The 13,869-nt window shown below is 43.9% G+C and overlaps 1 protein-coding gene across 1 annotated transcript in view; it reads left to right on the top strand.

The window, feature by feature from the left end:
* Positions 1 to 9,755: 9,755 nt before the first annotated feature.
* The window catches only part of RRM2B (ribonucleotide reductase regulatory TP53 inducible subunit M2B), a 36,885-nt gene continuing 32,771 nt past the window's right edge, over positions 9,756 to 13,869 (top strand). Inside the window, 2 exon segments of the mRNA XM_015455091.4 lie at positions 9,756 to 9,965; positions 9,967 to 10,020. Coding sequence (XP_015310577.3) covers positions 9,756 to 9,965; positions 9,967 to 10,020 — 264 coding nt within the window.

Genomic DNA, 13,869 nt, shown 5'->3' with positions numbered 1-13,869 from the left:
ACCAAGAAACAGGTTGGGGTATGGAAGAGTGAGTAAAAACAAAACAGTCAACCGGGCGACGTGGCTCACGCCTGTAATCCCAACACTTTGGGAGGCCGAGGCAGGCGGATCACGAGGTCAGGAGATCGAGACCATGCTGGCTAACACGGTGAAACCCCATCTCTACTAAAAATACAAAAATTAGCTGGGTGTGGTGGCGCGTGCCTGTAATCCCAGCTACTTGGGAGGCTGAGGCAGGAGTATCACTTGAACCAGGGGTTCGGAGGTTGCAGTGAGATGAGATCACGCCACTGCACTCCAGCCTGGAGATAGAGCCAGACTCCGTCTCAAAAAAAAAAAAAAAAGTCATAGTAACCTCAAAATATAGGCACTGAAGTCCAAGTACAGTGATTAGAAGGAGAGGGTTTAATTCTTAAGAGTTTTTGATCATCAGGTTCCTGCTTTAACACAGACCAGAAATAGCGAAATTAAGATCAAGGAAGCTAGAAAACATTAAAAAACACAACAGAATTAAGCCATTTAATGTAGAAACATTTGGTTAGCACCAGGTCTAGAAGTCTGAATACTGCAAATATTGCGCCTGCTACATAAGGATGACATGCCATCAGCCTTACCCAGTTCAAACATAGCACTCAAGGCTAACATTTACTTTACGTCAGGATAGTTATCCACTCAAAACTGTTCTATATGCTCTGGAAGAAAGTGGAGAAGCATGCATTTAAAAAGATACGTCCAATGTTGATAAAGTTTAAGATGTTAAATTCTGTAACCTGAAATACAGGGCCTTGATCAAAGTAAGCTTTTTTTTTTTTTTTTTGAGATGGAGTCTCGCTCTTTTGCCCAGGCTGGAGTGCAGAGGTGCAATCTTGGCTCACTGCATCCTCTGCCTCCCAGGCTCAAGCAATTCTCGCACCTCAGTCTCCTGAGTAGCTGGGATTACAGGCACTCACCATCATGCTGGGCCAATTTTTGTATTTTTGTAGAGACGGGGTTTCACCATGTTGGCCAGGCAGGTCTTGAACTCATGACCTCAGGTGATTAGCCCGTCTCGGCATCCCAAAGTGCTGGGATTACAGGCGTGAGCCACCGCACCTGGCCCTCACTCATAATTTTTGAATGAAAGAATTTATTTATAAAAGGTGCCAAATATCTGGAACCACTATATTACCTATAATAAGTGCATCAGTAGAGCACTATATAGAAAAGCTATGGTCCTTGACTTGGATGAGATGTACATTTTCTTGATCACATGAACTTCTTGGAAGCATTGTAAAACACTGATTCTCTTATTTTTAAAATAAAACTTCAGCAGATCTTGGGACACCTGTTTAAGGGAGGCAAAAACTTGCCAAGTTTAAGGTACAGCAGCTGAAGTGTTTAAGTGATCTGAGAAAGTGAAAAAAAACTATGGTTTCTGGGCAAATTTTGGTCATTCTGTACTTTCCCCTACTGCTAATGCCCTAAACCAATGCAAGTTAAACAGTAACAAGAGGGCCCCTGCCCTCCCACAGCTATGACTTCACCTTAACAGCTTCACAGATATTCCAACTCTCACCACTCTTGGTCCATCCATGTACTATCCAAAACTAGTTTACGTGCTCACTGTCTGACTTCTCCTAGTGACCCTCCACAATAGCAGAGGCTATCAGAAACTCTATCCTTGTTCGCTTCTCTTAAGCCCAGTGTGTACCACAATGCCTGGTCAAAAAATCATTTATGAATCAGTAAATTATCTAGTTCCCATATCAGAAATGTGGAATCATTCAATTCCCTCTTTACCCCTATGTTCATATTAACCATCAAGCCCTACAGTTACTAAATATTGAACTCTTGAGTTAATCTACTTCTCTTCACATCCACATCCACCACCTTCTACCTAGATTATGTCAGTAGCTTACTAACTGGTTTCTGTTTGTTTTGTTTCCTTTAATATGTAGAGGCAGAACAAGTTCTAAAATGCATATTAACCATTTTACTCCCTCACCTGTTTAAAATACACTGACTTTCCACAGATGGCTATGTAAAATGAAGTTCAAACTCGACAAGGCCCTTCATGATTGGTATCCTGCTTTACAGCCTTATATTTACTTGCTATCTTGTTATACTGAAAGACTTGCAGTTCCCTGGTAGGTTATGACCTCTGTCACCTTGGAGACTGTATAAATACTGCTCCCTCTGACCTTACTGCCCACTCTCCATGGCCCCTCATCTTGGAATGGTTAGTTCCTATTCATAATTCAGAATCCGGTTTACCCACCTCTTTGAGGTGCTCTCCTTGACCTGCCCTCCACCCTCCACCTTGACAAAGCTGTCTTACCTTCTTTGTACTCCCTCTGAATAATGTGTCTGCTTGATTTCCCCTTCTACTCTGTAGGTTTCTATAGTGTAGGAACTCCATCTCAATTACCTTTTCCTCTACTCTAAGTTCCTTTAGTGTAGGAACTGCATCTCAATTACCTTTTCCTCTACTCTAGGTTCCTTTAGTGTAGGAACTCCATCTCAATTACCGTTTACTCTAAGTTCCTTTAGTGTAGGAACTGCATCTCAATTACCTTTTCCTCTATTCTAGGTTCCTTTACTGTAGGAACTCCATCTCAATTACCTTTTCCTCTCCAGTGCCCAGTAGAATGTTAAAATTCATTCAATGGATTCAAATGACCAACTTCAATGCAATTTAGGAACATACTGTTGTAACTTGTTGATTTTATCTCACCTGGAACTCTGCACCTTTGAAGTGTTGTCTTATTATCCAACTCTTATGACCCAAAACTCCTGTCTTTCCAATGCTCTCACACTTATGAGTAAAAGAAAATTGCCTCACTTCTTTTTTTCTGCATTTAGCCTAGACATATTAGCAACTTATTGTGAAATAGTTAAGAGGGAAAATGTTCTTTGTACTGAACTTGAAAGTTTTTAGAAAAAATATATATTGCTTGCTAATTCTTTTGCAAAAACTGCTTTACTTACTATTAATGTGAAGGGTTGCTAAGTATGGCTTTCAGGTTGTCACAATTGGATCAGATCTACGGCTGAGCCCATCAGTTCTGAACCACATAACTAGAAACCCCCAATTGGATTTCATGAGAATCATGATCTTGACATGTCCAAACAACTCACTGTCTTCCTACTAAGACTTCATTGGCAAAAGGCACTGCTAACTGCCTAGTCTCTGGATTAGAAACTTGTAGTCATTGACAGGCACAGTGGCTCATGCCTGTAATCCCAGCACTTCGGGAGGCTGAGGCAAGCAGATCACCTGAGGTCGGAGTTCGAGACCAGCCTGACCAACATGGAGAAATCTCATCTCTACTAAAGATACAAAAATTAGCCGGGCATGGTGGCACATGCCTGTAATCCCAGCTACTTGAGAGGCTGAGGCAGGACAATTGCTTGAACTCAGGAGGCGGAGGTTGCAGTGAGCTGAGATCGTGCCATTACACTCCAGCCTGGGCAACAAGAACAAAACTACATCTCAAAAAAAAAAAAAAAGAAGAAGAAGAAAAAAAGAAACTTATAGTCATCCTAGAATCCTCCCTCTACCCTAAAGTCCATATCCAACCACTGATCAAGTCATCTTGAGTACATTTACTTAACTCACATGCACGGATTCTTCTTGCATTCCTCACGACCACTGCCTTATTTCAAGCTTGCTTTATCCTGCACTTGGCCTATTCCAATTAGCTCTAAACCAACCTAACTCCAAAATTCTCACCTTCCTTCACACTGGAGGCCTTCCTGAATTATAAAAGAATGGCTCATTAAATATAGACCTGTTTAGTGGTTTTCAAACTAGGGTTCAGGATCTGCCAATTTTCCACAAGCATCTTATTTTGATTCTTAACATATATGCAGTATCTTGAATTACCTGGTTAACCATTTATGATGGCACTTATGTCAAATAGACAAAAATTTAAAGAATGGAATTTAATATGTAAATGACACATTTGTTCCTTATGAAAGGCAACTGATAAAAAGAGTTATAGAAAAAGTTATCTATCCCATGGCTAGGATGCAAAAAAACATGCTTCATTAATGGTCACTATAAAATTCACACTGATGCAATATAGTTTTAGCAAAGCAACATCATCATTCATTGCTTTTGGTTGCAAACTGGAATTTTATCATTTCTATAGTCTTGTTTGTATTTAATTTATAAATCTACTTTTAGTTGTGTAAACCTCCAAGAATAAGGAGTTTGTTACTGGTCTTAGGTTTGTACATACTTAAGTAACAATACATATGTAGTTTAAGTCAGTATCAAAGTGGCTGTGTTGGCCGGGCGCGGTGGCTCAAGCCTGTAATCCCAGCACTTTGGGAGGCCGAGACGGGAGGATCACGAGGTCAGGAGATCGAGACCATCCTGGCTAACACGGTGAAACACCGTCTCTACTAAAAACATACAAAAAACTAGCCGGGCGAGGTGGCGGGCGCCTGTAGTCCCAGCTACGTGGGAGGCTGAGGCAGGAGAATGGCGTGAACCTGGGAGGCGGAGCTTGCAGTGAGCTGAGATCCGGCCACTGCACTCTAGCCTGGGTGACAAAGCAAGACTCCGTCTCAAAAAAAAAAAAAAAAAAAACAAAGTGGCTGTGAAAATTTTTTTATTTAAAAGGGGTTGAGGCCAGGCACGGTGGCTCACACCTGTAATTCCAGCACTTTGGGAGGCCAGGGGAGGCCCATCACTTGAGGTCAGGAATTTGAGACCAGCCTGGTCAACATGGTGAAAACCCATCTCTACAAAAATTAGCTGGACATAGTGGCGCGTGCCTATAGTCTCAGCTACTCAGAGGCTGAGGCAGGAGAACCCCTTGAATCTGGGAGGCGGAGATGGCAGTGAGCTGAGATCACGCTACTGCACTCCAGTCTGGGCGACAGAGTCGAGACTCTGTCTCCAAAAAAAAAAAAAAAAAAAAAAAAAAAAAAAAAAAAAAGGTGTGGGTGTTGAGACATCAAGCTTGAGAAATGGGTCACCGGGCGGATCACAAGGTCAAGGGATCAAAACGACCCTTGCTAACATGGTGAAACCCTGTCTCTACTAAAAATACAAAAAATTAGCCAGACGTGGTAGTGCGTGCCTCTAATCCCAGCTACTCAGGAGGCTGAGGCAGGAGAAACGCTTGAATCCAGAAGGCGGAGGTTGTAGTAAGCTGAGATTGTGCCACTGCACTCCAGCCGGGCGCCCAAGCAAGACTCCGTCTCAAACAAACAAACAAAAGTTAGTATTGATGGCCCATATGCAAAGGGAAGTGCATTAGACATCACCTTTTAATGGGAGGTGTATCCAAGTTCTGGAACAGCATATGGTACCAGAAATAGTGTATGGCCATTTTTGGAAAATAAAACATGCCATAAAGTCCATATGAAGATGCAGAATCCTCTTACTCCTTGAGATCTTTCAGTTGCACACGTTATTGTTTTCATTTGCTCTCCCAATAACTTTGAACATCCTGGGGGAAACTCATCCAGACTACACTATTCTAAATACTGTTGTGTGTTTTTGCTATGTTATTTAAGAATATTCAATTCTGCCACAGAAATTGAGAGAAACTAAGTATGGGAGCAAATGACTTGTTAGACATAATGAAATTTGTAAGATGTATTATGTATAAATAAATAATTATGCTGTGAGGCATGTTAAAAATAGGATGAACGGAACATATGTGTATTGAACATACACAAAAATAATGGAACACATGAGAGTTCCATTTTTAGATTAAAAGGGCTGGAAAGACCAAGTAAATCTTTTTTTTTTTTTGAGATGGAGTTTCGCTCTTGTTGCCCAGGCTGGAGTGCAGTGGCGCAATCGTGGCTCATCACAACTTCCGCCTCCCAGGTTCAAGCAATTCTCTTGCCTCAGCCTCCCAAGTAGCTGGGATTACAGGCTTGCACCACCACACCCAGCTAATTTTATATTTTTAGTAGAGACGGGGTTTCTCCACGTTGGCCAGGCTGGTCTTGAACTCCTGACCTCAGGTGATCCGCCAGCTTCAGCCTCCCAAAGTGCTGGGATTACAGGCGTGAGCCACTGTGCCCAGCCCCCAGTAAATCTTAAATATTCATAAGGGAATGATCATGTTACTGCCAGATTGACAACTACGTTATCCCTAAATCAGCCACTCACTGGTGAGATCCACTCTGGCCCCACGCGTGCTCTGTCCAAGAAACACAGATACCATCCATAACTGCTCAGTAGGTTTATTATAACTGGTTATAAATCCAGTTATAGCTGGAGTCAGGTTCCAGCAGTTCTCCAAAAGAAAAATGTGTGCTGGCTCCACCTTCTACCTGCTGAGCACTCTTGCTCATCCTCACTATGGTCCTCATAGTGACCATATGGTCCTTCCACCAGCAAGGAAGGCTGATGCATCAAACAGTACATGAACAAGATTCAGACGGTATAATCCTTCCACTCTCTCCCCTTCCCACATCCTAACCAAAATATGTTAGTCCCCTCAATCTCTTTCCCCTTGCTGTTATGTTTTAAAATGATTTAATAGGGTACAGCTTGTATGCTTGTTTGGCACAGAACTGACACCCGTTTTGTGAAGTGGCAGCTAAGAAGACTGGCTGACGGAAAGCCCAAGGAAGGAGGCAAGATCGAGAACAACAATCCTATTAATTTGAAAGTGGCAGGGCAGAATGGGTCTGTGGTGCAGTTTAAGATTAAAAGGCATATTCCAGCTGGGCGCAGTAGCTCACACTTGTAATCCCAGCACTTTGGGAGGCCAAAGCGGGCGGATCACTTGAGGTCGGGAGTTCAACATCAGCCTGACCAACATGGTGAAACTCCGTTTCTACTAAAAAAATACAAAAATTAGCTGGGTGTGGTGGCAGGCACCTGTAATCCCAGCTACTTGGGAAGCTGAGGCAGGAGAATCACTTGAACCCGGGAGGCAGAGGCTGCGGTGAGCCAAGATCCCGCCACTGCACTCCAGCCTGGGTGACAGAATGAGACTCCATCTTTAAAAAAAAAAAAAAAGGCATATACTGCTTAGTAAATTAATGAAAGCCTATTGTGAACAGGGTTAGGCAATGAGGCTGATCAGATTCTAGACTTCATGTGCAACCAATCAATGAAATAGACACACCTGTAAAGTTGGAGAGGGAGGCTAAAGATACAATTAATGTGTTCCAAGGACAGGAGGTCTTGACTGAAAAAGGAGTCTGCTACTTTAATACAGAACTCTGTTCTTAGGTACCAAGAATGCATTTTCATTTAGAAAACTGCAATTTGGTTCCACCACACCCTGACTACTATAATTTTCTCTATCCTTTCATTTTCCTCTTCCCCATTACTTTATTGTATGTAAAGTATATGTTAGTTACAATGTAACTATGTAAACAATTAAATGTGTAACTACAAGATCTCTAGGAGTAACAGAATTCTACATCTTCATATAGTCTTTATGGCATATTGTATACGCCATAGTTATAATGCATAAAAGTGTATTGCATTTTTTAACCAAATGGCCACTGTTATCTTTTGATCCACATCAAATGAAGACAGGATGGGGGAAGAAATATGGTTTTGTGAAGAATCCCTTCTCCATTAGTGCCATGCTCATTGAGGTCTTATCTTTATATTCGTTATTTTGCTCCATTTTAACAACAACAACAAAAAACAACCCACACATAAAACAAACAAAACACCATAACAGTTTTTGCCTATCTTCTTCAGTTGAAGAACTGTAATGTATTTCGTTTACAGCTGCAAAGCCAAGGACATTTTTTTTGTTTTGTTTTGTTTTTTGAGACGGAGTTTCGCTCTTGACATCAAGGCAGGAGTGCAATGGCGCGATCTAAGCTCACTGCAACCTCTGCCTCCCGGATTCAAGCGATTCTCCTGCCTCAGCCTCTCAAGTAGCTGGAATTATAGGCATGCGCCACCACGACCGGCTAATTTTTGTATTTTTAGTAGAGATGGGGTTTTGCCATGTTGGTCAGGCTGGTCTCGAACTCCTGGTCTCGAGTTCCATGACCCTCTGGGATGGCCTGACTTGTACGTGGAAGCTACCATTACATCAAGGTAATTTCCCACCCCATAAGTGTTTTAACAAGTAATATATTATTAAATTCACACAACAACCTTATGAGGAAGGGATTATTATTCTTACCCTATAGATGAGAAAGCTGAGTCTCAGAGAGGTTGACCCAAGGTAGCATGGCTAACAAGTGAGGGAACCAGAATGCATGCCCACGATGATTCTTTTTCACCAAACTCATTCATGTTTGTATCATGAATGCCTAAACATGATGCCCGACACACAATATTGTTTGATGACATTAAGTGAATGAATCTGATTATTTGCCAAGTGGCCTATAGTAAATTGAGACTCAGTTGCTTAGTAGAATCTATGTGGCTATTAAAGTTCACAGATGAAAAAAATTTCACTCAGCATTTGACCCCAGTAGTTGCTTTAAGAAGGACTGTCTACCCCCACTCTATGGCAGGTTTGAGAAAGAGCTTTCGGCATTTTCAACGCTTACAGTGAGATCTTGATCCTATTTACCATCCTTCAGCCATCCACAAAACAGGTGCATGCTGTTCGGGTCACGGCAAGATCCCGTCAGTCTTTCAGCTTCAAACTACTTAAATCTCTCTTCCATTTTATTTTTGTTAGACCAAACTATTTTTTTTCAAAAAAAATTTTTTTTTCAAAATGTTTTCCTGACTTTAGTAACTTGTCCCTCTCCCCCTCACTCACCCGCATTGACACACACACTTTCCCCCAGCCACTTCCCCTTTTCGGTTGTTTACGCACAAAACCAGCCAGCCCTTTCCCTACCGAAGTGTTTGGCGGTGTAGCTGCCCCGTCCCTGGCGCTTCACACAGCAACAGCGCGTTCTCTTGGCCTCCCGCAGTGTCTCAGGACAGTCCGGGCTAGCGCAAAGCACCGTGTTCCTGGTGCACCACGAGGGTGAGCTCGGGAATCTCGAGCCGACCTGCAAGACACCTGCCGCACCAGGTGGCTAGAACCCGGGGAGGGCGAGGCGAGGTGGGACCGGGCGGGGTGGGCAGGGAGCCGACTCCCTCACGGGGCCGGCAGTAAAAAGAGACCGCGAGGGCTCTAGGCGATCTCCTCAGGAGTGGGCGCCCGGAGGGGGCGAGCGGAGGAGGCGGGACCGATGCGGTGAGGTGGGGCCAGCTGGAGTAGGCTGGGCCGTCCAGAGCCGGCGGCGTCCCTCAGGGGAAAGCCGGGCGACTGGGCGGTGCAATAGAGTAAGGCGGGGCCAGCGGAGGCAGGGAGATTTCCTTAGGCCGCAGGCGGGGAAGTGGGGCTGGCCGGGATAGGCGGAGCCCCGAGGCAGGGGAGGCGGGGCCTGCCGAGACTGGGAGAATCCCTAAGGCCGCAGGCTGGGAGGCAGGGCGGGCTGAGACGGGGAGGATCCCTTAGGCCGCAGGTTGGGGAAGCGGGTCGGCCCAGGCGAGGAGATTCCCTTAGGCCGCAGGCGGGGAGGCGGGGCTGGCCGAGGTTAGGCGGAGTCCCGAGGTGGGGGAGGCGGGGCCAGGCCGGCGCTGGGAGAGTCACTCGATGGACCGGCGAGAAAGCAGGGCCGGCGCGGCGGGGCGGGGCCGGCCGGGTCCCTAGCGCTGGGGGCGGGGCGGACCCAGCGGACCAGCGGACCACCTGCGGCCTGTGGTAGTTGGAGGTAGCCTGCTTAGCTCAGTTCCTTCAGCGCCTGTAGCTTCGGCGGAGTCTGCGCGATGGGTGACCCGGAAAGGCCGGAAGCGGCCGGGCTGGATCTGGATGAGGTAAATGTTGCTGTCGCTTCTTCCCCCTCCCCGCAGACACGCCAGCCCGTTAGATTGCAAGTTGCAGGACCGCTGTAGGAAATGTTATTCGTCGCGGTCAGGACAGGCCTGTCCGCCCTCCCTCGCCGCAGCCTGGCTTCGTCGTTGCGAGCGCCGAGGAGGCCGTCCCCGGGGAGGGCGGAGGAAGGAGCTGACTTTGGGTTTGCGTCCCGCTCCGCTGCTCTGCCCCGGAGCCAGCCAAGGACGACGCTTGGAGGCCTCAGGCCGGGGTGAGACTTACCCCTGCGTTTATCCGCCTCACGCTCTCCCACCCTCCTTCCCTGTTTTGGAGCCCTGGCTAGGGAAACTGAGGCAAGGAACGAGGACTGTGGCGGCTCTGCTGGAGAGGTGCATACCATTTGGGATGGAGAACGCGTGTGGAAATTGACACAGGTGGATGGGGTGAAGATGACACGTAGAAGGGGATACGAATTCCTCATGACCTCCTCCCAATGAAAAAATCAGGGTAGGAGGCCGGTTTTGCTCTGGCCCGGCTCCTTAACTAACTGAATCTTGGGGTCACTTTCTTCCTTTATACAATGGAAGTGATACTTCACAGAGAATTAAGGAAAATGCTTTATGCAAAGTGCCACGAAAGTTGTAAGTGCTTTTAAGCCCAAGTTGTTCATCCTGTCCACAGATCTTATGCTGATAAAAGTACCTAAAATAAACCAGAATTTGTTAGACTCTAGGATTGTATGGTAGTTTAAACTGTTGCTGTATAATTTTCAAGCTGTCATTTTGTAAATACTTCTAAGTCGTTTGTGAACAAGAGAAATGCTTTTTGTACTACTGGAACCTGTTGCTGTGGTGCCTTTGTTTTAATACTGTGAAGATTTGGAGGAAACAAACGTTTCCACCCCCAAGAGATTCATGCTTGGCCCTACATTTCTTTAGAAAGTTGTAGATTCCAGGTTTGGGATTTTATTTTATTTGACTTGATTTTTGTAAGCATTTAGTAACTAACTGTAAATACCCCTCAAGCATTTTCTTCCTGTTTTTAAACAAATGCGTTTAGTACCAACTTCCTTACTCAAAGGGGAAAATTCAGACTTTGCTGTTTATGCTAATGACACCAGCAGTGATTCAGGCTTAACACCTGGATATTAAACTTTATTTATTACTCCTATCTCGATACAGACCCGCAAAGACAGACAGAATTTTAGATTCAGAATGAATTTTAGTGGTCCAAAAGTTTTTAACTTGAGATGCTGGGATGCCTGAAGCACTTTGTTTTTCTAGATGCCAGAGTGCATACATGATAGGAGACCTACATCAGAGTGACTTGGAGTATTTTGTAAAAAATGTTAATTGCTGGACCCACACCCCAAACATAATGAATCAAAATCTTTTGAGATCTGCATTTTTAACAAGTACTTCAGCTGATCCTGGTACACATATTAAAACAAAAACAAAAACCCCCCACTGTCTTAAAGAGTCCATAGGTAGACTAGAAGGGGCTTTATAAGTCTGAAGTGGTATGTAGATTTTCTATGTGCAGATGTTAATCTTCTGAGAAAGGGGTCCATAGTTTTTGTCAGTTTCTCAGAGTTAACTATTGCTAATCTAATTCGTAGTCTATTTTCAAGATAAAGTTTAGGCCAGAAAACATTAAATGGCATGCCCAGGACTCAGTAGTGGAGCTAAATTTAAAACCAAGTTCTTGCACCTGGGCCAGTATCCCATTTGTTCTGTCAGATTTTGTGGGATGAAAATGATACTTACAAGTAGTGTATGACTATGACAACATGCAGATATTTTACAGATGTAGAAGAGACATAAAGGCAAAGAAACAGAAGTGGTAGAATTGGGGCTGGATGAGAGGTAAGAGCCTGGTATGATGCCAGCCTAGACTGGGGCATCATAGATGCTTGCTGGGGAATCTTGACCTAAATTGTTGTCCTGACATGCCCAGGCATATCTCCCAACTGGATGACCAGAAATTGAGTCAGTCAGAAACTGAAAGTACCATTCTGGAAAAGACAGTAGAATGTCACTAAGGAATGCCTACTGCTAAACTTTATTTCAAATTCTCATCGCTTCACACCTGTGCAGCTACAATAATTTTGTTGTTTCTCTATCTCCTATATTACCTGCCATTCAATCCTAATTACCATTGCCAAGTTAATCCTTCATTAGACCAGTGCCTCTGTGTTACTGACCCTGTACCCCCCAAAAAACTCCCAAAAGGGGCGCAGTTCCTACCAAAAAGCCTGGCCAACACCTTAGGCTGGTGAAGTCTTGTTGAAGCTGCTTTTTTCATGCTAACTGCCACATCTTTATTCAAGTCCTCATTTCCATCTTTGAAATTGTTTCGTTAGTTGCTTGCAAAATCTAGTTTTGTATCAATTAATCCTATACGTGGGTTTCTGATTAGTCTTCCTAATGCAACCTCTATTCATGTTAATTCCCATTCAGAAACTCTCCATGACTATTTGTTCCCCCAAATCTGTGGGGTACAGATTTTCAAACTGTACCCTGCAGTGAACGCCAGCAAATGGGGGCAAATGGGGAGAATTGGAGTATGAGCCTTCCAGACCTCCAAGTGTTTGAAGATCTTTGGCCATAAAATTGATTCCTAACTTCTTAGTCTGATTTATCTTAAAAGTCTGGATCCTTTGCTTTAGCCAAATCACATCATTCCTACTTTTGCTTTTCCTTGTCCTGCATCCATTTCAGTCTGTTTTAATCTCAGCTGGCTCCTCTTCTTTCATCTGCCCTTTAAATATCAGCATTCTCTAAAGCTGTATCCTTAGTTGTCTTGCTACTCTGTATGTTCTCTCTGGATAATCACATCCATTCCCTTGGCAGCCACTAATGGGATCTCCATCACTCCTGTTCTGCAGTGTTATATTTTTAACTGCTTACTGGACATCTTGAAACTGAATTCATTATATTTTTCCTTTCTTTCCTTTTTTTTTTTTTTTTTTTTTTGAGCCAGAGTCTCACTCTGTTGCCAGGCTGGAGTGCAGTGGCACCATCTCGCCTCACTGCAACCTCTGCCTCCTGGGTTCAAGTGATTCTCCTGCCTCAGCCTCCCGAGTAGCTGGGATTACAGGTGCACGCCACCATGCCTAGATAATTTTTGTATTTTTAGTAGAGACCGGATTTCACCATGTTGACCAGGATGGTCTCAATCTCTTGACCTCGTGATCCGCCCGCTTTGGCCTCCCAAAGTGCTGGGATTACAGGCGTGAGCCACCACACAGGACCTGAATTCATTATCTTTTCTAATGACCTAGTTGACTTTGTGTTTGTAACTTTGTTGTTATCACCTGGCTTGGTGGGAGGAGTTAAACTTCTGTTAAACATTTAATGTGAGAAGCAAAATTTTTGTCTGATTTATTCATTTATTCTCCAGGTACTGAGCACCTTCTATGTATTTTTTATGTCTTGTTATCACCCAGTTACTGGAGCTGGAAACATCAAGGGCATCTTTAACTGTTCCTTTTCCCCTTGTCCCAAATTCAAATTTTTAGCAAGAATAATTCTACTTCTGAATATCACTTAAATCAATTTTTTTGTGTGTTTCTAGTTCAGGCAAGAGATGGGTAGTACAATAATCTTTTCATTGTTCTATCTGCCTCTAATTTCTCTTCTAATCTAGCAATGTTTCTACAAAAGCAATCTTAAAACATACATCTGATTATGTTATTTGCCTGATTAAAAACCTTCAGTGGCTCCCAATAGCATACATGTTAGAGTTATTAGATGCCAAAGTGTTTTATATATAAGCAGCCCACTTCGACCTGCTCCACAATTTTTTAAAAATCAGATTACTACTAACCAATTTTGCTCCTTTACTAACCCTATAAAAATATAGATACCCATGAGCTTTGAAGTTTCTGTGGCTAGTAGGCTGCTCTCTCATGCATCCATATATTTCTTTTTGTTTTGTTTTGTTTTTTGAGATGGAGTCTTGCTCTGTCGCCCAGCCTGGAGTGCAGTGATCTTGGTTCGTTGCAACCTCTGCCTCCTGGGTTCAAGCAGTCTTCCCACCTCAGCCTCCCAAGTAGCTGGAATTACAAGCATGCGCCGGCACGCGTGGCTAATTTTTGTATTTTTAGTAAAGATGGGGT

The sequence above is a fragment of the Macaca fascicularis genome, chromosome 8, assembly GCF_037993035.2.
Source record: "Macaca fascicularis isolate 582-1 chromosome 8, T2T-MFA8v1.1".
NCBI classification, from domain to species: domain Eukaryota; kingdom Metazoa; phylum Chordata; class Mammalia; order Primates; family Cercopithecidae; genus Macaca; species Macaca fascicularis.
The sequence above is the reverse complement of the archived record's forward strand: the minus strand, read 5'-3'. Positions and strand labels throughout refer to the sequence as shown.